Source organism: Colletotrichum orchidophilum, assembly GCF_001831195.1.
Source record: "Colletotrichum orchidophilum strain IMI 309357 chromosome Unknown Scaffold_31.1, whole genome shotgun sequence".
Classification (NCBI taxonomy): Eukaryota; Fungi; Ascomycota; class Sordariomycetes; order Glomerellales; family Glomerellaceae; genus Colletotrichum; species Colletotrichum orchidophilum.
The window spans coordinates 341,293-368,913 of record NW_019172987.1 but is presented as its reverse complement, the minus strand read 5'-3'; the positions used below and the strand labels follow the sequence as shown (position 1 = coordinate 368,913).

At 52.5% G+C, this 27,621-nt stretch overlaps 8 protein-coding genes across 8 annotated transcripts; 4 read left to right on the top strand and 4 right to left on the bottom strand.

Annotated features, from left to right (window-relative positions):
* On the top strand, window positions 1-394 carry CORC01_04734 (uncharacterized protein; the record flags this gene model as incomplete). The annotated part of the gene is made up of 3 exons (XM_022616381.1): window positions 1-108; window positions 204-310; window positions 382-394. The coding sequence occupies 3 exons, from the start codon at window positions 1-3 to the stop codon at window positions 392-394; spliced, it is 228 nt and encodes a 75-aa protein (XP_022477232.1).
* Window positions 395-3,044: 2,650 nt separating this feature from the next.
* CORC01_04733 (beta-ketoacyl synthase domain-containing protein) lies at window positions 3,045-10,163 on the bottom strand (the record flags this gene model as incomplete). The annotated part of the gene is made up of 7 exons (XM_022616380.1): window positions 3,045-3,101; window positions 3,154-7,329; window positions 7,411-7,614; window positions 7,691-8,632; window positions 8,773-9,420; window positions 9,505-9,790; window positions 9,850-10,163. 7 exons carry the CDS (start codon window positions 10,161-10,163, stop codon window positions 3,045-3,047), a joined length of 6,627 nt encoding a protein of 2,208 aa, XP_022477231.1.
* A 1,272-nt stretch (window positions 10,164-11,435) lies between these two features.
* CORC01_04732 (uncharacterized protein) lies at window positions 11,436-12,457 on the bottom strand (the record flags this gene model as incomplete). Its single annotated transcript, XM_022616379.1, has 3 exons — window positions 11,436-11,929; window positions 12,014-12,340; window positions 12,418-12,457. 3 exons carry the CDS (start codon window positions 12,455-12,457, stop codon window positions 11,436-11,438), a joined length of 861 nt encoding a protein of 286 aa, XP_022477230.1.
* Window positions 12,458-13,574: 1,117 nt separating this feature from the next.
* On the top strand, window positions 13,575-15,924 carry CORC01_04731 (FAD binding domain-containing protein; the record flags this gene model as incomplete). The annotated part of the gene is made up of 5 exons (XM_022616378.1): window positions 13,575-14,093; window positions 14,173-14,422; window positions 14,483-14,680; window positions 14,748-14,948; window positions 15,014-15,924. 5 exons carry the CDS (start codon window positions 13,575-13,577, stop codon window positions 15,922-15,924), a joined length of 2,079 nt encoding a protein of 692 aa, XP_022477229.1.
* A 930-nt stretch (window positions 15,925-16,854) lies between these two features.
* Window positions 16,855-20,281, top strand: CORC01_04730 (male sterility protein; the record flags this gene model as incomplete). Its single annotated transcript, XM_022616377.1, has 5 exons — window positions 16,855-17,157; window positions 17,238-17,637; window positions 17,698-17,940; window positions 18,006-18,081; window positions 18,139-20,281. 5 exons carry the CDS (start codon window positions 16,855-16,857, stop codon window positions 20,279-20,281), a joined length of 3,165 nt encoding a protein of 1,054 aa, XP_022477228.1.
* Window positions 20,282-21,744: 1,463 nt separating this feature from the next.
* Window positions 21,745-22,637, bottom strand: CORC01_04729 (O-methyltransferase; the record flags this gene model as incomplete). The annotated part of the gene is made up of 3 exons (XM_022616376.1): window positions 21,745-22,099; window positions 22,164-22,341; window positions 22,424-22,637. The coding sequence occupies 3 exons, from the start codon at window positions 22,635-22,637 to the stop codon at window positions 21,745-21,747; spliced, it is 747 nt and encodes a 248-aa protein (XP_022477227.1).
* A 955-nt stretch (window positions 22,638-23,592) lies between these two features.
* On the top strand, window positions 23,593-25,287 carry CORC01_04728 (FAD binding domain-containing protein; the record flags this gene model as incomplete). The annotated part of the gene is made up of 6 exons (XM_022616375.1): window positions 23,593-23,691; window positions 23,784-24,062; window positions 24,146-24,569; window positions 24,627-24,815; window positions 24,897-25,097; window positions 25,160-25,287. The coding sequence occupies 6 exons, from the start codon at window positions 23,593-23,595 to the stop codon at window positions 25,285-25,287; spliced, it is 1,320 nt and encodes a 439-aa protein (XP_022477226.1).
* A 489-nt stretch (window positions 25,288-25,776) lies between these two features.
* On the bottom strand, window positions 25,777-27,126 carry CORC01_04727 (O-methyltransferase; the record flags this gene model as incomplete). Its single annotated transcript, XM_022616374.1, has 1 exon — window positions 25,777-27,126. The coding sequence occupies one exon, from the start codon at window positions 27,124-27,126 to the stop codon at window positions 25,777-25,779; it is 1,350 nt and encodes a 449-aa protein (XP_022477225.1).
* Window positions 27,127-27,621: the final 495 nt, after the last annotated feature.

The window sequence follows — 27,621 nt, the reverse complement described above, 5'->3', positions numbered from 1 at the left end:
ATGGTCCGCATTATCTCCGCTGCCGTCGCCTTCCTGGCCTTCTTCGCCACCACCGAGGCCTGCGCCGGTTGGTACCAGTGCAAGTACAAGGACGGAAGCCACTGCTGTGTACGTTCACAACCCCCCTCCTCCTCTCCCGATTTTATGTTACCTTGATTACAATGAGAAAACAGTAAAATATGACTCACTCCGGCGAAATATAGGTCATTGAGAACTCTCTCGGCGCCGGCGGATGCCCTTCCAAGTGCGACGGTGGCTCCAAGTGGCCCGCGGAGTGCGTCAGCCTGACCACCGGCAACTCCCGTACTGAGTACGTTTTGAATGCACTCCCGCTAGATGTGTTCTTTGAGGAGGGAAAAGAAACTCATATGACATTTCCAGGTGCGACAAGTAAATTGCCAAAGCTGGATAATTCCTGGCGGACATTGGCAGTGGCTTCTCGGCTTTGTAAGTAGAGAGCTACGGCGCTGTTCTCAAGGCCATGGATTTTTAGCTCGGAAGGGCGATGAACCCCTGCATCGGGGGGCGCTTCTCTCTCTATCTTGGATGAGAAAGAGGATGGATAGTTGGGAAAGGGGGTTGGTCGGCTAATTCGTAACTCTGGGGAGGAATACGCGTCATCTGTTTCTTTTGAGGTAGAGGGTACGAGTAGATTAGTTTGCCAGGTATACGCACGGCAAACGGTCGCTGACCTGTGAAATACGAGAGCGAATGAAAAGATTGTCCCGAGTACACAGATGTGAGAATGGAGTTGTCAGATTCGTGCCAACGAGTCAAGTGATGTTGCCCTCGCTTCCCCTGTTAGAGACGGATCGGCTATATAAGTGGCCGTTGTCCTTGGAAACTTCCATCCTCGCTGCCATTAATCAGGGAACGGCTATACTGCGCAACAATTCAAGAGTTTTCATCGGCATGCAATACCTTGATTCGGAGTGGTCAGCTTTTGAAAGACCAAAATTCGTTCAATGAGACTTGGACTATATCTGCGTAGACGCAAATGTGGTCGCGTTGCTCGCTCCAACGAACCTTTCAAATCCCTTGGGAGAATTCCTGATCCTGTACGTAACGACGCTATACATTAAGCAGGATTCTCTTACTTGGGTCTAGAACTTGCAGACATCGAGGCGGTATTCCCTCCAAGCTACGTGCTTACGGCAGAGGTGAAGACATCTCCAAAAAGTCCCAAAATGGGCTTTTCTAGCTTCACTCGACTACATCTATCCCCTTGCCATTATGTTTAACCCAAATATTAACAAGAAACAATATGGATGGGTTATGATCTTCGACTGCTTTGATACATCTCATTGCGGCTCTCCACCTCAAAGCCCTCAGAACAGACACGCCCATTGTAAAAGGTATATATAATCTCCAATGAAGGATATGTGCATTACTCTAAGGTACCTTAGTTGTCGTCTATATTGTTCAGCACTTGAGAGCCTAATACAACTAGTTATGTTGGTATGGTGTCGTGGCACATGAATTCGTTCGCTGTTCCGATTATTACTCAAGCAGAAGGTCGAAACCCAGGCCCCTGCTTTGGAAGATCCGCGGTATGACACCGAAAGCTCAACCTATCCTGCTTCCTCAATTTCGGCCGGTTCAACATTGAATTCGAAGTCTCTTGTTGGAAGACGCCTAGTTGGCGATGACAAAAAAAGGCACGTAGTGCCCGGAAGCGTGCGGCATGACTGGTCACGTATGCAGGTTTCTGGATGGCAAGCTCTTCTGCCAATTCTGCCAAGGAAACTAGAGGAGGCCTCAGAAGTCGTTCTGTGCCTGCATGTATCTCGAATGTCTGGTCCTTTCTGACTCCAATGGTGCAATGGGCGGGATTTCCTTCCTTCACATTACCAACCAAGACCAGGCCGGGCACCTTTTGAAGTTCGGTCTGGAGAGCAGCCTGATCTAACTCAGTTCGGGCGCAAAGAGATACTCGGATCTCTGTAACAAAAGCCCATTGACGTAGAATACTGAGCCAACTCTCATCTGCGTCTTGACTCTCCCTGAGTAGCCTAGCTTCGGAGCTGAAATGAGAGACATTGACTATGCGTGCCTGTATAGGTGCTTGATTTTGACATTCAAGGTGACTCAGGTTGCTCGAGACTAGTTCATGTAAGGCGTTAAGTGCAATATCTCGAGCAGATCCGACGACAAGAGTAATAGTAGGTGTATGAGGGAAGTGTAACGATGAATGACGGAGGCGCTTAGCATGCTTTTACTAACTAGTCCTCCTACAGAGTAGGATTTCCTAAATTAGAAACATTCCAAAATGCAGCGGCTACTAGCGTCCGCCCTACTTTTACCTAGGCGCCCTAGTATATATATATGTGCGCGCGTAGTATAGGCATGTTTACCCTGCCTCCCCCATGCCCCGCCCCCCCGCTCCCTTACCCTTACTCTCATACACATATGACCGAAGCGCTGTTTGATGAAAAGTCGGGCAGGGCGGGTATCTCAATCGGGTAGGAATCCGGGTACAAAGTACTGGCAAATTGAAGGCGTTAGAGTTGTTGATAAAGCAAGTCCCGGCTGATCAAATCAGTAAATAAGTTGTTCTGTGCAAATGTAATCATGGTTTTCCACTTTGATCGCTAGTGGCCGAGACATGCGTCAAGAATTGGGTTTAATGCCGCATTTATCTGAGGAAGGTGAAGAAGATGATTTAGGTACGGAGTGAGATAGCGAGGATTGATCCCGGCAGAGAAATGGGACGTTGTTTCCACCAGTTTGCTGTTGAATCCTTTCAAACTACCACCACCATCATCTTGGTAATTGCACACACCATCAACTTCCGACTACCTCGAATTTCCATCCTTCGGCAATCTCACATGTGTTTGTCTTCTTGCTCACACCATCTCGTCGCGTTACTCTTTTATCCCACTGTCTCCTTCAGCGAGGACGGGCACCCTAGCAACTGCCATCCATGCCATAAAAGCAAGCTGCCTAGCATACGAGACTTCTGCCAATCATTCTACGGCGTTCGGACTCGAGCAGGTCGCATGTCTCGTTATTTACTGTGGATATGTACATTGAGTGTCCATAGCTCAACCGTCAGTACAGTATACTAAAGCATCCTCAAGAGCCTTCTGAAACTTGGCGACCTTATACATTTGTCAGTCTGCGCCAGAAGATAGGGGGATCTCAAACGCCTACATCAGGTGGGATGATCATGGTAAAGTGATCGGCATCAATGGAGGTGCATCTGATATTGCCGACAAGCTTGTCCCAGCCATTAGGGCCCAAAGGTTTGCCTGGTGGGATTGCCCACGCAAACGGGCCGACGGCTGGATCCTCCATGAAGTCGGGTATCGGCTCTGTGAGTATACCACTCTGCCGCAACTGTCGGCGCGCGTCGTCTTCGAGGCGCTCGATAACACCGCGCTTGCACCACGTCAGCCAAGTGTGGCGAGGCCGGCGACCAGGCGGCATCGGTACGGGATCGTATTCGGCGACGGTGCGGACCATCTGCGCCATGTGCATCTGTTGGTTGCGCATGACGACCGGGTCGGCCCAGTTACGCGCCTTGACCATGGCCGGCGGGAGCAGCAGACTCATGGCCGGCGGCATACCCGGGTCGGGTCGGAGCCGGGGCACCGCCATGTCGAAGAGCAACAGGCCCTGCACGACGTGCCCGTCCAGGATGAGCTGGCGAGCCGTCTCGTACGCGTAGATGGCGCCGCCAGAGTACCCCGCCAGTAGGAAGTTTCCGCTTGGGTGTACGTCGAGGACGGCCTGCTTAAAGAGTGCCGAGACTTCCTCGACACCCACATTAAAATCCCGTGGGCTATGGAGGTACGGAGACTCTAGCACATACAGGGGGCGGTCGTTGCGGAACCGTTTGAGGTACATGTAGGTGGAAGCGCTGCCTGCGCCGTCGGGGAACATGAACAGCGGCACATGGCCCGACGATTTGCGACCCTGCATCAGGACAACGTTCACTTTCGGGGTCGCAGCCGGCGCCGGGGGTTGAATAACATCCGAAAGTGCCGATGCCGGTTGCAGGGAGTGCATGGAAGGGATAGTGCTCGCGTCCACCATTACGGGCTCCGACGTAGCCGGACTCGGCGTTCGGACAGGCTCAATGGAAACATAGTCCGATGTCATCGTCGATGATCCACTGGCCGCTCGTGTCGACTTCTGCTCCTCTTGCTGCGGCTTATCTTGTCCGAGCGTCCGCTTCAAGGCGCCAATGGTTGGATTTTCGACAAGGATCGAAGGGTGGATGTCGATGCCTGTCTGCTCCCGAACAGTCGTAGTGATCTGCATGGCCATGATGGAGTCCACACCGAGGTCCGAGAGTGCAGTAAACTCAGCATCGATATCAGATAGCTCAGCACCAGTCTCGGTTGCGATGGCGGATAAAAGCACCTCGAAAAGCCCAGTCTGCCGGCCAGCCGCTGATGGAAACCCAAAGCTGACGGCTGGCGAAGAGGCGCCTTGAGTTCCGTTGGACTGCGTGGGTAGCAGCGTAGCCTGCTTCTGTACGTCGACTCTCTCGGTTGCCAAGCCAGTTCTCAACGACAGCACTGTCTGGAGCTCGCCAAGGGTTGGATGCTCGTGGAATACAGAGGCACCGATGTCTAGACCCAGCTTGGTTTGGAGTTTCTCCGCGATCTGGATGGCCATTATGGAGTCTACCCCAAGATCCGCCAGCCTCGTCGCAGCCGTCAGGTCCGAAAGCTCGCACCCTGTCTCTTCAGTAATTATTGATAGTAGAGTGTCGGCGAGCGAAGACTTTTTGGGGTTTGCTTCTGCTTCCGGCTCTTGTGGTTGTGGCTGGGCGGACAGCACCACCTCGATTGCAGCCCGCGTTGGACGATTGACGGTGGCGACTGGAGAAACTCTGCTATGTCCAGCTGACCGTGCGGTTGAAGCACCAGAAGGCTTGTTGAAATCCGTCTTGCCGATCATACGCGCGATGAGCGACGTGGGGATCTCTTGCAGATGCAAGCCCAAGTTCTGCATCACGAGCCGCTCCTCGCGGAAAATATACACATTGACGATTGCCGATGTCTTCTCTCGACTGACGACACGAGTGTATACTATATAGGGACAGTCGGGCTCCAAAGGCTCGACCACGTTGTACGAGTCATATGAGTTCATCATGAACAAGGAGTCGCTAGACTTGGCAGGGTCACCATTAACGAGAAAGCCTGCCAGATGGGTCAGGCTGTCGACCCAATACGGGTTGAGTGTGAAGGTGCATGAGTCTGGAGTGGGCGCAAGGATGACCTCGGCAACACCCTCCTGCATATCGGGAGAGAGGAAGACGTCCGTGATCCGCTGGAAGGCCGCCGCGTAACGGACTGTCCGTCCGAAGATGGAATAGAAAAAGGCGGGCGTGAGGCGCTGGCCGCGACCACCTTTGGCAGCTTCAACGACACCGGCACATCGCTCCCAGATGAACCGGGAAACCATGGACCACTCCTCATGGAGTTGTTTTGGCTTCGCGATATGAACCTTCACCTGCGCTGCGGCGAGGCCGGAGCCTTCCTGTGCGTTAGAGAACATCTTGACCTCGGCGATACCCTCGGGCCCGTTCAAGATCTCGGCGGTGATGACGACTGCCTGGTCGGCTCGAGCGGGATCAACAGAAACGGGCCTCAGGAAAACGCAGTCTCTGGTTCCAAGGTCGATGGCTCTCAGATCCTGGTGCCCCGCCCTCGCGAAGACGTATGCGGCAGCGGTCAGGGCCATCTCGCCCAATACGCAAGCCGGTGAGATAGGCACGTCCATCAGCCGGTGGCCGTCGATCAGCGCTTTGAGTTGGGGCTCGGAAAGAGAAGAACGGAACTTGACGAGCGAGGCTGATGTGCTTACAACATGGTGAAGACAAGTAGAGAGAGGAGGAGGATGAGCAAGGGCCAGCGATGAATCGGTCGCAGCCGCAACGGTTGTTTTTGCTGCTGCTGAGTCGGTACGCGCCGGAAAGGGACGCCAGTAATTCTTGAGATCGAACGCGTACGCAGGCAAGCTAACAAGGCGTAGGCCGGTGGCGTACGGGGCGTAGAACCCGGCCCAGTCGATGTCTTGATGTGATTCATAGGCAGTGGCGAGTGCTGCAGAGATGGATGTCCAGGGTGAGACATTGGGCTTCAACGAGGAGACCAGGCGTGCCTTTCCGGGGGTTCGAGGGGGTAGAAAAGCGGCGGCCAAGTCGATTAACACGGAAGCCGGGCCGAGCTCTAGCCACAGGCAGTCTCCCAGCTTCGCGTCGACGGCCTGGACACCGCCGACAAAGTCGACAGCCTCGCGGGTTTGTCGAACGAGATAGTCCCAGTCGATCTGGTTGGCTTGCGAGACAACCTTGCCCAGCAGCGTCGAAGCGAAGGGCAATTTGGGCACGCCAAAGGGAACGCTTCGTGCCAGGGCGGCGTAGTCGTCCAATACGGGATCTAACTGGCCAGAATGGAACGCGTACGGCAAAGGCAAAACCGTGCAGCGAATCCGTCGTGTGCGGAGCGTAGCTTGCAGAGACGATACGTCTTCCACTGGACCGCTCACGACGATGGCGGTAGGGCCGTTGATGCAGGAGATGGAGGCGCGGGGAAAGTCCTTGACCAGCTGCTGCACAGCATCCAATGGAGCCGCGATGGAGAGCATCGAAAACGCACCAGCCTGGCACAATTTCTCCATCAGCAGAGCCCGCTTGCCGACCAGAAGCAGCGTGTCGGCAAGAGATAGAACACCCGCGATGTACAACGCGGCGTATTCCCCTAGGCTGTGACCAATGACAAGTTCGGGTACTATGCCGCAGGAAGCCCAGAAGGCGGCCAAGGAAATCTCCAGACATACGATGGCCAACTGCGTCTCACACGCTGGCCTTTCCGCCACCTTAACCGTCGTGTTGCTGATGATATCGATGAAGGATGGGAAGCCGAAGGATTCACAGATGCGGACGCATGTGGTCATCTTGTCGCGGAACGCGGGGGCGTGACGGTACAAAGCCGCGCCCATCCCGGCGTGCAGTTGGCCTTGGCCAGAGAAGGCAAAGACCACGGGGGTGCGCGTGCCAGCGTTGGGTACAGACCCGGCGGCTGCTTCAATGGCGGCTTCAATCAGGCGTCCAAGCTCGTCGATGGACGACGCCGTGTACGCTGACCGAATCGAGTGGTGTAGACGCCTGGCGCTGGCGGTATAGGCAAGGTCTCCAAGTCGGAGGTTTGGCGTCGACTTGATGTACGCCAGAAGCCTGCGTTTGTTCATCTCGTGGGACTTGGGAGACTTCGCTGAAGTAACCACCGTGTATGTAGACGGAAGGCAAAACTCAGCTTCCGAGGCGGTCTGCCGCGAGGGCGGCTCCTCCAGCAACAGGCAGGTGTTTCCGCCCTAGATAGAGTATGGGTGTCAGTACCAAGCCAACCCAATGACGGATGCTCGAACTGGTCACCATGGGGTTTTATTACTTACCGAAGCGTCAAAGTTGTTCAATAGAACTCTGCGCGGACGGCCCGGGGCAGTTTTGAACTCGGTAATAGTTGTGGGGATCTCCACGTTCAGTTCCGACAGAGGAGGGAAGCGCGGGTTGAGCTGGTTCGGAAGTCCTGCCTGAGGTGGTATAATGCTCCTCTCAAACATCATTATGGCCTTGATCACTGCTGCAGCGCCTGCGCCCTATTATTATAAAACGGCGTCAGTGGTTGTTTGTCGTATGCGCTTGCAGACTGTGACAAAGAAGTGTACTACTTACAGCCTCGCCGTGTCCTGCGTTTGCTTTGACTGAGCCTACGCGGAGAGGGTCTTTCCGGCGACCACGGGCAAGAGCATTGCTCACTGCCGTCATCTCGGCATAGTCGCCAACCTGTGTACCGGTACCATGCATCTCCACGTAGGATACGTCCGAAGGTTCCAGATGGGCCTTGCGGAGGACTTCCGCCATGAGTTGTTCCTGGGCATCGTGATCCGAGTGTGTGATGGAGATGGCGTTTCCCGAATGATTCCTCGCCGAGCTCAAAACCACGGCAAGGATGTTGTCATTCGCCGCCACGGCATCCTCATACCGCTTGAGCACGAAAGCGCCGACAAACTCGCCACGGCAGTAGCCATCAGCATCAGCTCGGTAAGACTTGCACCCTCCCGTTGTAGAGGTGAATCCCGCCTTGCCGAGGACGTTGAAGTTGAACGGGCTCGTAAGGATATTGGTTCCGCCGGCAACAGCCATGTCGCACTCGCCAGACAAGAGAAACGTGCAAGCCTGGGCTAGCGCCGTCATGCTTGAAGAGCACGCCGTGTCGAGAGTGACCGCAGGACCAACCCACTTGAAGTGGTAGTTGACGCGGCCAGCAGCAAACGAGCGCTGGTTTCCGGTCAAGCTAAAGGCGTCGCCGCCGCGGAGCCTGATGATCTCGGCCCAGTCATCGGCGATTTGGCCCACGAATGTCGCAAACCGACACGCTTCCGTCTTTGTGTGCGGGCGTCGGGCGTACCCCGCAGTCTCGAGAGCCTCGAAGACGGCGAGCAGGAATAACCGGTGGGCAGGATCTACCTCCATTGCCTCACGGGGCGACAGATTGAAGAAACGGGCATCGAACAACCCCGGGTTGTCAAGGAAACACCCGTATTTTGTATTTGTCGTGAAAGGCGAGTTGCTGGCATTGTAGTAATCGTCCAAGCCAAAGCGGTCTTGTGGAATCTAGGAAGAAGCGGCTGTCAGTCACATGATAGCTCTCAGGCCATATCAATGCCAGACAGTCCCGTAATGGTTCAACAAGAGTAACCCTTTTCTTTGGGATCGCAGTTATTCCTGATTGGGCACGAAACTTAAACACATACCTCAGTGTGAAGAGCTTTTGCTTCACAAATCTTTTCCCAAAATTCCTCTAGATCCCCGGAGCGAGGGTAGCGTCCGCCCATGCCAACGATGGCGATGCGCCCAGAGTTCCGCCTTGGTTCCTTGGTATCAGAAGGCGCCTTGGGCTCCGTCTCTATATTGAGGACCTTCTTGCCCTTCCCTTCCAAATACGCGCACAAGGTTGAAATGTGAAGCGACGGCCCCACGCCGTAGACTTTCACCGAAGCGTTCGGCGGGAGGACTGATTCCACTGCCGACAGTCCCTGCGTCATGTTCAGAGGCTGACTGAGAATCTCCCGGACAAGCAGCTGTAGGAGAGCGCTCCACGACGGCGCGGAAAGCAGGCCGCCTTCGCCCAAAGATACCAGCTGAATATTGGCACGGGGAGTGCTCTCGAGAATCGGAAGAACAGCCGTCATGCCGCCGGCTACGTAGTCAATCTCGGCCTGCGTGACATCGGAAATTACGTGTACGAGGCCTGTGACTCGCAGCTTGGATTTCGGGAGATCCTGGACCAACGGGCATGTGCCGAAAAAGTCCTCCAGAACGAGTGGCGGGCCGACGACGGTGTGCCACGCGTTCTCGAGACCAGTCCCGGCTATTTTCAGCTTTCTATGTTCAACGATATTCTGTTGGTGCCACAAGAAGGCTGGTATTAGTAACACCGTCCAGGATTCTCCAAAAAAAAAAAGGCAAGTTTCATATATGCGCACCTTAGTCTCGTGATAGGAATCGAGGATAGATTGCAGCCTGCTGGCATCTACGCCCGACACCAACCAGCCCCAGCAGCCCGGGCCATCCTGAACCGATCTTGATCTCGCGGCGACAACCTCAATGAGGCGACGTGCCAGTCGGATCGTGTCTAGCCCGGCACGGCACAGGGAAGGCATGTCATTCGCAAACATGAGAGCTGCAGCGTTCAACAGACCCCCGCAGGCAGCTGCCAGGCAAATCGGGATCTCATTGGAGCAAAGAATTGCGGGGTTGGATTCCATGTATCTATGTCACATCAAGAGTCAAGAAGCGGCTTCTATGCGGGGGGTAAAATGACCACTCACTGTACCAGAACACCAGCTCGCATGACAGTTACCAGAACAGTACTTGCCAGGCCCTCGGGATCGCCGGATTCTCGAAAGCGCTCGGCTAGATGCAACAAGTCGGTGAAGTCACCGCCAAATGTGTCTCTCAGCCTGGGTTCTAGCGCATCTATCTCCTCTTTCAACGTGGACGTCGCGTTCTGCAGGAAAAATCGGAGCCATGGACTGGCCGACGTTTGAGAGTAGAGGAGTTTGATTGTCGGGTAAAAGATGTCAGTCTGATCCCCGAAAACCAGGACTGGCCGCTCTTGAGAGTCAATAGAAAGAGACCCCATGATGTGGGTAGACGGATGTCTGATCTTGCCTCCGAGTGTGGTTGTGGTTGATTGGTTGATAAATAGTCGACACAGGGAACAAAATCGCTAGAGGCAAAGCTGGCTGCTTTTATTACAAGCTGTGGCAAAAGTTCTTGAGATGGCTTTCCTGACGAGGATCTGTGGACTGTTTAAACCACAATCGTCACCGCTTTCCGGTCTGTGATCGGAGTGAAGCTCTTCTTTGTCCCGTTGTCCAACTGTCCAACTCGGGCCGGGCTAGCGTCTGCTGGATTCGATACTGAGCATGTGCATGTCAGGGACTTGGACGGAGGCCGATACTCAGTCCATTTGCCGTCTAGAAAATGGGTCTTAAAACACAGCCATCCGATAAATGCACATTTATACTATAATAAGCTTCGCATTTGATCCTTGATTGTGAATATCCTTGGCTGTGAATCTTCCCGGTGTCGTCCGAACACATTTATTGTGCCCACTCTCCCAGTTCTACAGCTACCCTTCGTATCGTGAGTCTCGTGTCACTTGTCAGAAATATTTAATAAACTTTATCTAGGTGAGCAGGCAAAATATCCCAGTGTCGCTTCTCTCCCTGGCTACCACACATCAAACGTACGAGTCAAAGAATTCATTCATTTGATCCTGGCGAAAGGTGTCCCGACCGGGTGAAAGATGCCGGAGTTGTCGGAGCTATAGGGGTGGCGATAATTGTCAAAACCTCGGCTAGCATATGGATACTGAAAAAGAGCGGATTTCGAGTAGATTGGCCAGGGCAATGTATCCTGGCATTTCTTTTTCGGCGAACTACTGTCCGATTCTCCGTCAAACCGGGGAACACGTAATTATCGGTTACTAATGAGATCTTTCGTAAGGTAACGAACCCCAAGGCCCAGGAAATTATGACTAGGTCCGTTGAGATATTGATGATACTGCCTTGAAGACTACACAGCACAATGCTCTCAATTATCTTGGTTGGTGAGATGCTCGGCTACGTTCAGATGTGTCCGAACAAGTCGCCTTGTTCCGTCCACAGGTACTATCAGTTGCCGAGATTGCAAAACATATAATAACGACGTAGTCATTAACAACTGGTTTGTGCAGCAAATAACGCTGACGGCCACGGCTCAGTTTGTAGGAATAAATTTAGGACAGCCGATGACAAATTGAATGAAGTTTGTAACTATCTGAGCATAAAGACATGAATACGTGTCTAATCACATTTGTTTTCTTGATAAGCTCTCAAAGACCCCATCTTATGCGTTTTCCGCAGCATCATTATTCACTCCAATAGAAAGTGTACACCTCGACACCGCCAAATGGATCAGAAAAGAATTCCCCCTTGCTGTTATCCGCAGCTCCAGAAGAAACAAACAGAGGCAGGATATGCTCATCTTCGTTATCTGGGTGGACATCGTATGCGAAAGGTAGTTCACGCCATTTCTGCAGGCGTTTGGCTCGCTCTTCAGGATCCGCAGTCGTCACGATGTCCGCAAGGGCCCTATTAAAGTCGGTGACCTTGTTGCGCCATTCAGTCATCTCCGCCGAAGCGGGATCAGCGAAGTAGAGCTTTCGCATCATTGGAACGTTGTGGTAGGAAGCAAAGCCTGAGCCCACAACCGCAATGTTGTCCTCTCGCAGCTTGATCAGCGCCTGGCCCATCCGAGTGTACAGGTCAGGGTCGGAGGAGCTAGAGATCGAGACCGAGATCAGAGGCACCTCGCCTGACGGGCTGATGAAGATAAATGGTATGAAAACACCGTGGTCAAAACCTGTACCACGTCAGGGATTAGTCCGGTCAATCAGCAAGAGCCAAAAGGAGCGAGTTTGTGCGTCGAGAAACCCGGAATACATACCTCTCTCAAAATCTTTTCCGGTCTTCAGGTCAGCTGCAGAAAAAGCGTCGTAGACGAGATTTGCCACCTCGCTAGATCCTGGAGCCTCGTACTGAATATCCCAAGCGGCAGGCGGGTGACTCGGCTCAAAATCATAGCAAATCGGGGGCTTGTCGACCATAGTTACGGTTGGATAATCAGGACGCCAATGAGGGGTAATGACAACTATGGCACGAGGCGCTTCAGATGTGCCCAATCTCAAGATTTCACGCACACGGGTTCGGAGGCTTTCATTAAGCGCGTCATGGCCATGGCTACCCATTTGAGGCTCGAGGACGGGCATCGGACCTAAGATTATGTGTTCAGCACTCATTCCCAAGAAGATCAATATGCAACATAAGTTAGAGACACTGTGAAGTACTTACCACCGCCATGTGTGATGCAAACTACTGGAGCGCGAGGCATGTTGGAATTCTGGACGGTCTAGAGACTGGTGTTGATTTCTCTCTTAGGTCGTTTCACTACTTGACTGGTTGGACGGCTAACGACGAAAATCTGGGCCGCCCGACTTTCGAAGATACTTGATGAGGTAGGAAAAGTGCAGAAGATGAAAAGATACCGTAAATCTCAGAGAACGGGTTATCTGCATGTAAGGTTGAACAACAGCCCGAAGACCTACTTTACAGAGACGGACAATAGACGGTGTCCGCTGGCCGCATTCACCCTCATGGCTGTTGAGGTGTGTAGTCAGTCGGCTGATATTGACCGAGTGATGGAGCCCAAGATGCGCGTGTACATCTCCACAGCTAGAGACTGGCGTGTTTGTATCCCATCGGATGCCACTTGACGCTATTTTTGCCAAGACCAAAATTTTCCACTTAGTACCCAGTGTTATTCCAAAACTCTAATTGTACAAGTTTATCATTGGTTAAACAAGTATTATCGAAGTAGTGTACCTAATTGGTCTACTCCGCCCCAGGCAAGAGTGACGTCAAGTGGCTCCTGGTGGAATAGGTGTATGGATCCATTAAGATTCCCTGAGCTTTTGTGCTTTAGTGTTTAGTGGGATTCATCAAGGTTCCGTAACATTATAAGCTTTTTTGCTTTAGTGTTTAGTGGATATTCGGGATGCGACGAATGCCGGCGACTACGCCTGGTAGACTCACCCCCCTTCGTTGCCAACTCCCTAGATATTCAACGTTAGGAACCCTAGCATTTCTAGGATCGGGGATGAGCATGACTCCCGCTCTTTTCTTCGGGCAGATGAGTGGATCGAACATCATTACTCGCGGCCCCCCAATTCGCTCTTCCCACCCGGTTCCCGCGGGGGAGAAGATACGGCGACAGCGGTAGATAGTGGAGATGACAACGGTTGACCGTTGTGTTTCCCCCTTCATGCAACTGCCTACATTCATTTCATTTCAAACGGTCCAAGCTTACAGGTACTTCGTTGCGTACATTCATCTGGTTAATTTTCTTCAAACCCTGAATTCTTTCTCGACAGACCAGTCGTAGCATCCCACTCCGGGTACACCAAATCATCAACAGTAGTTTACGTGTGAAGCCATCAGCCGAAAGCAGGATGCAGTCCCCCACGAGTGGCCCAGAATTGCTGGCCGATGAATACCCAAGTCCACTCCGAGTCGCCATCGTCGGTGCCGGTATAGGTGGTCTGGCTGCCGCTATAGGCTTACGCCGCAGCGGGCACATTGTTGACCTCTATGAACAGTCTTGTTTTAGTACCGAAATCGGCGCGGCTGTGCATCTAATGCCTAATGGTCTTAGCATCCTCCGGCGTTGGGGGCTTGACACGGCGGATTTTGACGCCAATCCCATGAGCCGCGCCGTCGAGCATGACCAGTACGGCCGAATTGAAAAGGATATCGACCTCTCCAGAGCAAATCTGAGGTGGACAGATCCATGGCTTCTCGCGCAACGGGCCAAGTTTCACAAGGCTCTGAAGACGAAGGCGGTCGCGGCTGGCGCAACGCTCCATACATCTGCGAGAGTCGACGGTGCCGACCCTGTAAATGGAGCTATCACCTTGGCAGACGGCCAGGCTGTAGCGGCCGATGTGATTCTCGGGGCAGACGGGGTATATGTAAGTATCGTTGATCTGTGATGATCATCTTGTTCTTTGAAAGAAGATTGGGACTGGCTGAGCTGACTACTTGCCCTAGTCTGTCATGAGAGGCCTCATCACAGATGCGAAGCCATTCAGCTCCGGGAAGTCGGCCTTTCGTTTCATGATACCCAGGAAGCTTGCGCTAGCTGATCCCACGACTCGCCCCTTGGCTGAAGTTTACGATAGCCTGCTTGCCTGGGCGGGCAGGACGCGCAGGATCATCATGTATTCCTGTAGCAACAACGAGATGCTGAACTTTGTGTGCATGCATCCTGATGAAGAGTCACAAGTAAATAAAACCGGTGGTAAGTGGATAGATGCCACAAGGAAATGTTCTTGTTGTGTTAACACGCCACTCAAAATAGGATGGAATTCGCGGGTGACAACCGAGCATATCTTGAAGGTTTACGACGATTTTCACCCCGCAGTGAAGAGTCTGCTCGCCAAATCCGACGATTCTAGGATTTTAAAAGGAGTATGGCAGTTACTGGACATGGAGCAGATACCTTGGACGAAAGGCAGAATGGCCCTGCTCGGTGATGCTGCCCACCCCTTTACCCCGCGTAAGTCTCTCTCATCAATCCACCCAGCGTTGATCATCAAGAAGGCTGACTCACTTTTGCTTTCAAGACCAGGGACAAGGCGCCGTGCAAGCAATAGAAGATGCTGCCAGCTTGTCTGTTGTCCTTCCGCTTGGGACACACCCGGAAGCAGTGCCTGAACGGCTACGGCTGTACGAGGAGATCCGTAGTAGAAGGGCGCATAGTATCCAAGGATACTCCCGCGAGGCAGGAAGAGACTTTGGGGATGACGAGAAACCCGAGGTGAATAGTGAGTCAATGGAGATTTGCTCCATGGCCGCTCCCGCTGAGAAGGCACTGACTTATTCTGGGCAGACACAGACGAGCTGTTTTCCCATGATGAGCTGGACTACTCAGCGCGCATGTTTAGGAAGTGGAAACACGACAAAAGTCCGGCTGACTTCCGGTTGTTGCCGGTCGGTATTGGATCTTTCTCGGGCCTGCGGCGGGACACAAGCCGCAAAGACGCGTCAGCTTCCCGTTTTAAGAGAGCTGTGGTCAAGTTCAAGACCTCTAAGCCATTTCTGGAACAACTCTTCCCTAGCGAGAAATTCAAGTTCAGGCGTGCAGATACCCTTTGTACCGCCAGTCTGGTCGTCACGTCCTTGGACAACATGTCGTGGCTAGGAGGCGAAGGCTACGTGACACTGGCGCTCCAAGTCCACGGGGTACAGTATAGAAAGCAGGATGGCGGCGTGGTCAATGGGTCCTTCATGCCGATACACCTCGTGTCGCGCAGCGAAGCTGTCACGTCCGGCCGTGAGGAGCTCGGTCTGCCGAGTGTGCCCTGCGACCTGGATATGTACCAATTTGACGACAGTTGCCGTATCACTGCATCATGGGGCGGTGCCAAATTTGCCGATATATCGCTGAGCAGTCTCAAGGCCGGCAACGCCGCCATCGAGAGAGGTCCCATTGGTACCGTGGTAGACTACGGGATCATCGTATACAGGTATGTCCCTGCAGTCGGGCGACCCGGCGTGGCGGATGGCGAATACGCATGTGTCATCCCTCATGCAGGAGAATCCAAAGCGGAGGCCGTTGAATTGGTTGCGAGTTCCAGCAGCGCGAAGTTGGATTTCAAGCCTCTGGACTGGAACCAACTGCCCACCATGAGCCATATCGCATCCGCTTTGTCTCGGATGCCGGTATTCGACGTCGTTAGCGCGAAAATCAGCGAGGGCACAAATGTATCCGAATATCTCTCATGTAGGCGGATCGACTAAGTGTGGTAGCAAATATTGCAACGGCACGGTAAAATTGCAGTTGAGCCTCGGAAAAGTCTCAACATTAAAGTTCAAGTTCGAACGCACTTTCGAGGTCTATGCATAGTTTATTCAGTACCAAAACCCTCGGTGCATCAACACCTTACAAATAAATCTAGCTGCAGGAATATTAGGCGTAAATTACTGCCCGCAATTAACGGCGCCGTTTTTCCGACAGTTATGAGCCCACCTTGCCCATTACTGTGCCAGAATGGTGGAAGTACAGTATTGCTAGCCAAACCACCTTCGGACGAACAATAAGCCATTCCCGCACGTACAACCCCCTCGCAAGACCCAGTGTTTGCTCCCCGCGGAGACCGACTGTACTTCGTATCACGTGGCCTTTGGCGAGATTTACCTAACCAAAATGTTTTATAACTCTTTAGTGGATCCTCATTCGCTGGGAGAGCGATACGAACTTGGGCGGTGTGTCGTAGGAATTAACTGCGTCCTTTGGACCACAAACCCCACATGGAGGGTACAACGTCAGTGGATACCGCTAGGTAGTACCCTACACCTTACGTGGCGATCCTAACCCGACGGGCTTGTGGTTCATAAACTCTAACTCAGTTTAAACCCCAGTTTAGTGTAAGGGTCGTCCCGCTTTATACTCCCGATTTCGGATAAACGCCTCGTGAGTCGTTCCCACAAACTAAAAGTAGCTTCTCGCGGCTTCGCAGGGATCTTGACTCCCGTAAACCTCAATCCACACGGTCTACTTGGGTTCCCCGATATCCGTCAGCATGGTCTTCAAGGGGCCGACTTAACACGGTTGCAACAACCTGTCTTCAAGTGCGTGTAATTCTCATCGTCCTAAGCATAGCATGTTTGAGAAAGCAATCAGACACCATCCCAACTATCAATCTGTTATCACAAACCATTCCAGCCACCATGTCCGCGCCACAACTCAGCGAGGCTTACGGCAAGCGGCTTATTCCGCATGTCATTGACGATGTCGCGAACATCGACCCAATGCGCGAATGCTTTTCCATACCCTTGTCGTCCAATCCACAGGACGGCTGGAGATGGATCTCATATGGCCAATATGCCACGGCCATCGACCGTCTCGCTCATCACCTCGTGAAGACGTCTGGCATACCCCAGCCGAAGAGCTTCCCAACAGTGGCTTATATTGGGGCCAATGACGCCGCGTACCTTATCTTCGTTATTGCTGCCATTAAAGCAGGCTACAAGGTGAGTGTTATCATCGTCGCCGCGGCTCTTTTCCGCTCTTTCTCTACATGAGGCAACAATTAGTAACCTTTTAGCCATAGGCCCTATTTGTGTCGCCTCGGAACTCGGAGGCTGCGCAGCTCAACCTTTTCAATCTCACTGACTGCGACATACTTTACCACGACGCAACGTTCCAAGATCCAGTGAAGCCCTGGTTGGCGAAGCGAAGCAGTCTGAAAGCAAACCTGCTCGCGCCGCTGGACTTTTGGCTGGCAGAGGATCCCGTAGCTGAGCCATTCCCCTACCTAAAGGTCGCAGAGGAAGCTGAGTGGGAACCATTTGTTGTCCTGCATACGAGTGGGAGCACGGGATTGCCGAAGCCCATTGTAGTTCGGAATGGTTTGATCATGCTGAATGATAGGCTGCACCTCCTCCCGTCGTGGAACGGAACGGAGTCCGCCGTGCGCGGTCTGGTTCGTTCCAAGAGAAACTTGACTCCAAGTATGAACATTAACACTCTCCCCCCCCCGAAAAGGAGTCTCACTGACTGGATTATTACAGTGCCCTTCTTCCATTCCAGTGGCCTGTATACATTCTTTGGCTTCCACGTTTACCGGGCCAAGCCGGTCACGTTCGCCATTACTAACAGGCCATTCACGGCCGCTTTCATTCTTGAGCAGTTGGCACACGCTGGTGCTGATATTGACTCCATTTCACTGCCCCCTTCTGTTTTGGAAGAGCTTAGTGTCACTGAAAATGGCTGTGAGGCACTCAGCAAGTTGAAGTTCGTAGCCTTTGGAGGTGGTCAGTGTCTCCGGCCAGCGAAAAAAGCCCCACGTATGCACTTGCTAATATCGACATGGCTTTAGGGAACCTTAGTGATGCCGCTGGCAAGAAGCTGCTTGACCGGGGCGTCGTGCTCCAAAACTCCTTCGGATCCACCGAGTATGTGCACATTCCCTCTGTTTATCGCGTCCTCGCAAGTCTGACATGTATTACAAGATGCGGCTTGTTACCATACTATTGGCAGGCAAACCCTGACGCATGGCAATGGCTTCTCATAAACCCGGACGTGCTCGGTGCGGAATGGCGATCAGTCGCTGGCGAAGATGACGTGTTCGAGCTTGTTATCATCCGCAAAGACCCCATTTCTAGCATCCAGGGCGTGTTTTACACCTACCCAGATCTAGATGAGTGGTCCTCCAAGGACTTGTTCAAGAAACACCCGACGTTGCCGGACCACTGGAAATACCACGGGAGGTGCGATGACTTGATTGTCCTTTCAAACGGGGAAAAGCTCAACCCGATGACGATGGAGAACGCTCTGAACGGACATCCGAAAGTCAGAACCGCCATTGTGGTGGGCACAATGAGGTTTCAACCTGCCCTACTTGTCGAACCCGTGCGGCATTCAAACAGCACTGAGGAGGCCGAAGATCTGCTGGAGGAGCTATGGCCTCTTATTGCCAAAACCAACAGCGAGATGGCGGCGCATGCCCAGATAAGTAGGCAGCTCATCTTGCTCACCAAGGCCGAAAAGCCTTTTCTCAGGCTGGCTAAAGACACTGTTCATCGAGTTCCTTCCATCAAGCTGTACGAGTCAGAGGTGGAAAATCTTTTCCAAAAAGCAGACGCTGGATGGAAAGACGCTCGATGCAACCTGGATCTTACCTCGGAAGAAACCCTCTTGCAGTCTGTATGCCGTCTTTTCCAGACGCTTACTTATACGACTACCATTGAGGCAGATACAGACTTTTTCTCGGCGGGCATAGACTCCCTTCAGGTTGTCAACGCATGTCGTTTGCTCCGCGGTGCCCTTCAGGGAAAGAGCGACAGTATTGATTTGAAAGGGATCGCGCCGCGTATGATTTACTCGAAACCGTCGTCTCGAAATCTCACCCAAGAAATCTGGGGACAACATGTCGGCTCACTGGAACCAGTAGATGCGGACGTTGAAGCGTCTCGTGCCATGTCTTCCTTGCTGGCCAAGTACACCCAAACCCTACCCAACAAGCCTGAGACTGAAAGATCACCAGCACGAGACTCGCAACAGGTCGTCATTCTCTCCGGAAGCACGGGAAGGCTTGGCGCCTACCTGCTCGACTTCCTCGTCACGAACCCAGCGGTACAAAAGGTGGTTTGTTTCAACCGCGCACAAGATGGCCGGACCCGTCAGCTACGCCTCAACGCGGAACGCGGGCTAAAGACCGACCTTAGCAAGGCCGAGTTCCTCCAAGCAAACTTCACCCAACCTGACTTTGGGCTGGGCACCGAGACATACGCGCGGCTGCTTGCCGACGCGGACCGTGTCATCCACACCCAGTGGCCCGTCAACTTCAACCTCACACTCGAGTCCTTTGAGCCGCATATCCAGGGCATACGGCACTTGATAGATTTCTGCCTCCAGGCATCCAGAAACGTGCATCTCGTGCTCGTATCCACGGTGCTGGCCGCCACGAGCTGGGACGGCTCCAAAGCCGCCCCCGCGTCAGCTGTGCCTGCGGGTCAGTACGCACAAGGTAAACTTGTCGCGGATCTTATTCTCGAAACGGCAACAAAGCGCAGTGGGATATCCGCCGCCGTCGTGCGAGTCGGACAAATCGCTGGTCCCGAGGACGCGGCGGGCGTGTGGAATCCTGACGAGTGGCTGCCGCGCCTCGTCGCCTCATCCGTTCGAACTCTGGGTGTGCTACCGCGTGATCTGGGTGTCATGAGCACAGTCAACTGGGTTACCTCACAGGGCGCGGCTCGGCTGGTGCTCGAGGTAGCCGGTGTAGCAGCAGGCTCGCGGGCACCGGACCCTTCCAGCGGATACTACTACGGCGTAAACCCGCACCCCAGGCATTTCTCAACACTGAGTGAGGCAATCAAAGGGTTCTATGGCGGTCGCATTCAATCGTTGGTCAGTTGGGAGGATTGGGTGGTAGCCTTGGAGCGGAGCGATAAGGTGGGAAATGACGTGGCGCGGAACCCGGCCCTGCAACTGTTGGATTTCTTTAAGGGCACGCCAGGCGAAGAGGCCACGAGAGATATTCGATTCCACTTCTCCCTGGAAAAGACGCTCAAGGCTAGTCAGAGCACGAGGGAGATGCAGCCTGTCACCCCTGAGCTGATGGTTCAGTGGTGCCAGCAGTGGGCCTTTTAGACGCCGCTATGATTTGTATATAGTTCCATAGTCATAAGTGTTATGTTTACCCATCTGAGGCATGTGTAACAATTGAGATACATTGTGGAGCTTTCATTGAAGTTTATTGTCTTTTTTTTCGCCCGAGTTATAAACAACTGTTCTTCGATATACTGCTGCAGTCATTGTTACTAGATGTTGAATCAACAACACATGCTTCCATATATCGACATCATTTTGTGACAAAGCTACTTAAATCATAACTTTCTGAACCTGGTAGTACATTCGGTTAAGATATAGAACCATTTAAGCTTCAAGAATCTATCCATGTAATAGTCTCGTTTCAGACAAGAATATCCCTACATTAACAGCTCACATCTTTATTCTCCTTAGCATTAAAAATCGAGTAGAAGAGTAATCGGAACACCGCCCTTGTGGCAGCCGTTTCGGTCTGACAAGAAGGCTGGGCTGCGCGATGGCTGGGCTAAGGGTCACAACGGGCTTTCTGATCTACACGTCTGAAAGACGTAGGGAAGTGAGTAGCAATCAAAGTTAATTAAGGCAAAGCAAAGAACAGCGGTCAAAGGTAAAGGCAGGCGTAATCAAGTATGTCTCACTAAGGCCAACCTTTGCGAAGTAAGACTATATAGTCTGTAGCTACATGTATCTGCACGTGCAGGCAGTTGGTGACTGCTATACTTGTATCTAGCTTATGACAATTCGATTGGAAGACTGCAAGTAGCCTACTAATGACAATGGTACAAATGTAATTAAAATACATGTTTGGGCTACTATAGAGATTATTAATCCCGTCCAATATTTCACAACAGGCAGTTAGCTTCCTCGATGCGGTTTTCCTTCCCTCTTTCAAACTAAAGAATATGTATCCTCGTTAGGAATTAGAAGATTCTCTTCAAATATGCTTATTATTTATAGCAATTACCTATACAACTTTCCTTTTGCTTACAGTAAGGCCAGTCATTTAATAAGTGTAATAATTAGCAACTTATTTCCAGTAGGTATGTAAAGTACAAGCTAGTAATTTCCTCCGCGTTAGTTAGAGTTCTTCATTAAACAAATGCCGTTGCGGCTGCTATATAAGCTAGAAGGGCTTGCGATCTGAAATAAAGATGAAGAAGAAAGGGGATTAGGTCTATTACCCAAAAATCTCTAAAAAGCTTCTGTATGGGTTGTGTGGGTGCCCGGCGTTACTAACAGGTCAGTAGAGAACTTAGGTCTCATAACACCTTATCTTTACTATGTCACGTCGAAGTCTTCGGGCAGGCTGATGCGCTGTAATAGGTGCTTAATAAAGGTAATTCCGACTTAAAACAGGCCCACAGCCCTGCAACGGCTAGGGATGATGGTTGAGGGGTCACGTGCTAAATAACACGATGCCAGGTCGGCCCGCCCAGCGACACACCAGATGAGGCAATGAGGTTGTAACATTCTCGGCTAAATCTGCAATAAAGGCGGCGCCATTCTTAGTCAACTAGTCTAGACATGCCCATTCCATCAAACAGTGGGAGTAGCAGATTCTCGAGGCGACGGTTGGTGGCCACCTTCGTGTTAAAACTGTCCAGCGCCTCCATATCTTTATCCGACCAAAGCCCAATGTTCCTAAACCTTTCCGCCCAGGGATTCTCGTCGGTACTGTTTGCCACCAGGCCGCGACGGATTACGTTGTCGGCGATGATAATTCCACCAGGGCGAAGTAGACGGCTTTTCGCGCCGGGCTGGGACTTTTCGAGTATAGAATCCAAATAGGCAGGATAACGCTCCTTGTCCGCGTCAATGAAGATGATGTCAAACGCCTCTTCGGGGGAGAGATCTCCAAGCCTGCAGATAGTGCCGGTTAGCCGACAGCCTATGTAAGGGAGGGGGGATGGTGCGGCCGGCGTACAATTCTGCCGCGTCGCCCTCGACGACCTCGACGTTCTGAGCGCCGTTATCTCTCGCAATCTTGCGGGCTTGGCTCGCGTACTCAGCGGACAGCTCAAGACCCACAACCTTGCCCTGGGGCCCGACAGCATCAGCCCAAACAAGGCTCGTGAAGCCAAGGTAGACACCTATTTCCAGAACTGTTCATACAAGTGTCAATCGTTCTGGCTTCGTTGCATCGGGTATGCGGGTACGACGGCGTTCCGATGCCGTTCCTCTTACCTCTCTTCGCACCGATCACACGGGCCAGCCAGTGCAAAGACTTGCCCTGGAAGATAGAACTGCTCATCATGGCCATCCGGCCCTGACTGGCATAAATCCAAGCATGATAGTCTTCGATGTGTGGAGGGAGGCTGAGCGACTTAGCGCAGGCGTAATTATAAACGCTCTCGCCAACTTTCGGGTTGGGATAGAGCACGGCGCTTTCGTTCTCCATTGCGGGTGGTTTGCTTCTAGCTGAAAACCCGAAAAGAGGGAGTCGTCATTGATGCCACACTAATAAGGCCAGAAAAAAGAGACTGGCGGGAGCTTGGTGTCTGAGCGGACATGGGAGTCAGAGTATCTAGAAGGCCAATCGTATTTTGTACTCCATCCCATGCCACATGACGGCTACAGTGCCAATGTGGGAGCCGGAGTGTGGGCTGTCATGCCTTGTCAAACCATTACTCTCTGTACCTGCACTCTGCACGGGCTTTACGAAAATACCGTTCGCCGGGCCGGGACTGGAGACGTCCAGTTCAGACGACAGACTTCCGACCTATTCCCTCTTGTTGACCTGGCCGAATTGACCGTACTGCAATGTCCTATTTTGATACATATGTGTCAGCAGCCTGGGCATTTCGAATGAGTAAGTTGTACACGACGCATATATTAAACTGAACTTTAACTGGGCTAGCTTCGTATTAGATTTGTCCGAAGTCGGCATTCACAATTGCGGTGTCAGAACTACGGAACTGCCCCTGGACCCCTGGACTTCAACCTCGAACCCCTACCCTGGGAGAGACCTACTTACCCCTGCGCTAGCCCTGCTCCTAAGCCCGTGGAGATGTGCGGGGAACATGAAATTAACTGCGAAACTTTAGTGTAAGTCATCGGCTCGGCCGGTGGTTTAGGTGGGTTTGTCAAATTTCGCGCTAGGCTTCCACTCCGGCCGAAAACCTTAAATCGACTCCTCTTCGTCAGACGAGCGATATTCAAGAAAGCAAGGTATGCAGTTAAAGGCGAAGCAATATCGTTGCATGCATACGAAAGAAACGAATACATCTGGGAACCGGACCGCAGCCTTTGGCCTTAACTTTCATCTCGACAAGATAAAGATATTGTCGTTTTTAATATCTCGTATAGTCAGCCTGTTGAGTCTTGTTACCTCTTTTCCAAGGTCCTGTATCATTATGGAATCCCGCTCGCCTTTGAAAGTTGTCATTATCGGAGCAGGCATCGGGGGTTTGATGGCCGCGTGTGCTCTTCGTGAGACAGGCCAAGATGTTGATGTGAGTTGCGCTTCTGGTTTGGTGACGCAGGCGATGAAGCGCCCCATGAGCGAGTAGAAGGGGCCACCAGAACAATGCTTATTCTCTCTTAGGTCTACGAGCAGTCCCAGATGGCAAATGAGAAGGGCGCCGCCATCGCGCTGCAGCCAAACTCGACAACCCTGCTCCGTCGCTATGGGTTTGAGCCTGAGAAATTTGGAGCGACGACCATGGAGAATGTGAGTCCCAAAGCAAGCCCGGCGCAAGAAATGGACGCTGATCGTGTTTGGTTCTGCTCCAAGATGATGATGATGGATGGTGCCAGTCTGGACGTGATGCAAGAGATAACCGACAAGGTGAAGGAGGCAACCCTGTCGGAGCAGCGTGCACAAGTGAGTTGATATGCGACGAAAATCATTCGTCTCCGTTAAATGTAGCGAGAGCATTGGGGTCAGGCTGACCAAGACGTCTGAAGAAATGCTATTTCATTCACAGAGTCGATCTCCACAGCACTCTGAAGAAAAGGGCGACTGAGCTGGGTGCCGTGCTCCACGCCGGATGTGAGATTAAGAGTGTGGATGAAGACGCCAACACCATCACGCTCGCCGACGGCACGACCGTCAAGGCAGACGTGATCATCGGTGCCGACGGAGTCCACTCCCGAACACGCAAGGTGGTCTTCGGAGAGTCTTACCAAGAACATCCGTCGGCCCTGAGCTGCTTCCGATTCTTGATCCCGACCAAGAGCCTTAGAGAGGATCCAGAAACACGCGTCTTCGTCGAGAAGCCTGGTAGCATGATGGACCTAGTTGGACCAGACAGGCGCATCATCCTTTACCCGTGCTCCCAGGGCGAGTACCTCAACGTTCTTCCTATTGTCCCGCGCCAATTGGCTGAAGGTATGTAATGCCGCTTTCTGTTTACCCTTTCCTATCATGCTAATGTGACAATTAAAGCTGCCGGACCGAAGAAAGAGAACCTGCTGTCCGCCTTTTCCATATTTGCATCGCCGGTGCAGCGGATGTTAGAAAAGACTGACGAACAGAGCATTACAATGTGGCCCTTGTTCGACATGAGCGCTCTGCCCATCTGGGCCAAAAACTCTGTTGCTCTGCTCGGGGACGCTGCACACCCCTTCACGCCATGTGAGTTCACAACCCTACTGATAGCACCACCCCTGCTCTTTGGGAGACTGTAATGCTAATGCTATGGTTGCCATCACGAAGTCCTTGCTCAAGGTGCCGCATCGGCAATGGAAGACGCCGTCTCTCTGGCCGTCATGCTGCCTCTTGGAACCAAAACAGGGCAGGTTCCTGGCAGACTGCAACTATACGAGCGCTGCCGCAAGGCCAGGGTCGATCGCATCCAGGAGTTGAGTCGCGTGAGAGGCAGAGATGCATCGGGAGAGCGAGGTAAACCGCCGACCGGTAAGACTAGAGTCCTCGTTTTCTCCATTACAGTACAAGAATTACTAAACCAGACGAATCAGGGAACGAGATTTTCAGCTTTGCCATGTACTGCAAGCAACACGACGAATACGTCCATTCGAGCAAGTTTCTGGAGGCTTTTGATGTGCCTTTCATCCCTGCACCACCGTCCCCCATGAGCAACCCCTAGGTTGTATCTTTGCTAGAATCTAGCTGTAGGGTTCATAGATGAATTGTATTTAAGTGTGCGCAAACCCGATCTGTTCTAAATAGTCAAACTTGTCTCAAAGTGAATCCTCTCTCCTGTCTTTACAGTAGCACATGTCAAGTGAGGAGATTAACCACTGCAAGAGTGACTGAACAAATCAGCCTTGAGCTTTCTTTCTCGAATGTATTCAGCTGCTAAATCGGCGTTTGCACTGCAATGATGATGTTTAAAATGCGTTGAAAATACATAAAGAATAGTCAACCGATTGCAGAAGTCAATTGCCACTCCGATTTTGGGTCATAAGATGTAGTCGGCTTGAAATATCCAAGGAAAAGAACGTTTTAAATTTATTAACGCCGGGAGCTTGTAATCAGATGTCTGACAATTTTCACGTCGTCCAGTTTGCTACCCTGTTAACCGGGACATTCTATGGAAGTGGTACGTTGCCTCCGACAGTCCCGTATTCCTTGATTAATGACTCTCTTCTGGGCTCAGAAACACCTCGAGCAAAGACATGAGGCTTCCCAGCGGCTTCACCACGTTACGGATTGAGAGACGCGGGTCGGCGCGTCGGAATAAGGCCTCAAACTCTCCAAAGTCTCGCTCCTTCGCATTCGTCATCAACGCCATCTGGAGATCCATGGACCGCATAGGCCTTTCAGTAACGGTTGGCCACTCGCCAGGCTGCGGGAGTACCGTGTCCATAATGAGCAGCCTGGCACCGGGTCGGCGAGCGAGGGCGGCGACGACGTGCCGGAGAATGGTGACGCACTTGTCGTCGGACCAGTCGTGAAGGATCATGCGCATGAAGTAGACGTCGGCGTCGACGGGCTGCGGCGCGAAGAGGTCGTGCTCCATGAAGGTCACGCGGCCGCTCTCGCGCAGCTCCGCTGGCACGGCGCTGTTTTTCGGGCTGCGGGCCCGCGCAACCACCTCCGGCAGGTCCTGGACCACGGAAGTCATCTCCGGGTTGGCGACCACGATCTGCGCGCTGCAGTGGCCTACATTACCGCCCATATCCACCATCTTAGCCGGGCCCAGCGAGGCCCAATCGAAGCCGTTGATGAGGTGGTCCGCGGTCTGGAACCGCGACTTGGACATGAATTCCATCAGCTCGCTGAAGTCGCTCATCTTCGCGGGGTTCTCGGCAAAGTAGGCGAAGAGCGGCTTGTCAGTGCCGAACACAATGTTGTGAGCCGCCTGGTCCGGCTGGGTGCCGCCGTGACCCCACTTCTCGATGGCGTCAAGCTGGAATGCCGCCAGTTTGAACGTGTCTCTGCTCACGAACTCGTTGTAGAGACGCACGCCCCGCGATTCGACGAGCCGCTTGGAAGATGCCGTGTGCGCGACACGGCCGGGCTCAGGCTCCACAAAGACATGCAAGGCCATCAGATGGCGCAGCGCCCTCTTGAGCTGGGTAACCTCGGTGCCGGTTTTCGAGGCGAGATCCGCATAGGAGACGGCTCCCTGAAGAGGTATGCTCTCTGCAACTTGGAAACGGGACACGTAGGCAAAGGCGTTCAGGTCATGGACCTTGTTATACAGATCTTCGGTCAAAACATCGTCCGGCTCTGACACCAGCTCCAGGAGCGTCTTTGCGGCTTCTCGCAGCTGCTGTCTGGCCGCTTCCGTCTCGGAATCCATGGAGGGAAATCCCGTTGGGCCGTTGGAGTCGAAGGACGGCTGCGGGTGGCCATTGGATGACAAATGATCTTTGAGCTTTGTCGCTAGTTCATGGCACTCTGCTCCTAGGGCTTCTAGATCCACCCGAGGCGGCTGAATAGGAAGAGATTCGCTCTTTTTCGACGCCATGAGAGCCATGTGGAAGTCGACGTATCAGTGATTCGATGTAGTCGAAGAAGTAATCAATGGTAGGTGTTTTCAAGCTCAATATTTGCCTGGTAAGGAGGGCGTGTATGGTAGAGTTTATGAACACGGTCAACTTTTAAAACCTTGTTCCGACTGTTAGAATATGGGATATCCCTCTTTCACTGTAGCCATGCTAGGTAAAAGTAGGAACCACTGCGAGACACTGCTGGTAACTGCCTAGTGTCGCCAACTCTATGATCTTTGACTCAGAAAGTGACTTTTGCAACAAAACGGTATCAGCTTTACTACATAAAAGCAGCTCGTAAGGACCGACAAAGGACATATTAAAGTTTCTTATACTATAATATACATCCGTGTGACTCTCAGAAGTTCTCCAAAGGCCGCTGATACTAATAAGTTGCGCCATATTTCCAGACCGACGGAGTCCATTGTCTCCAGAGAGGCGCCAGGCAAAGTATCATGCTTTCCAATAACAAAAGTCCCATC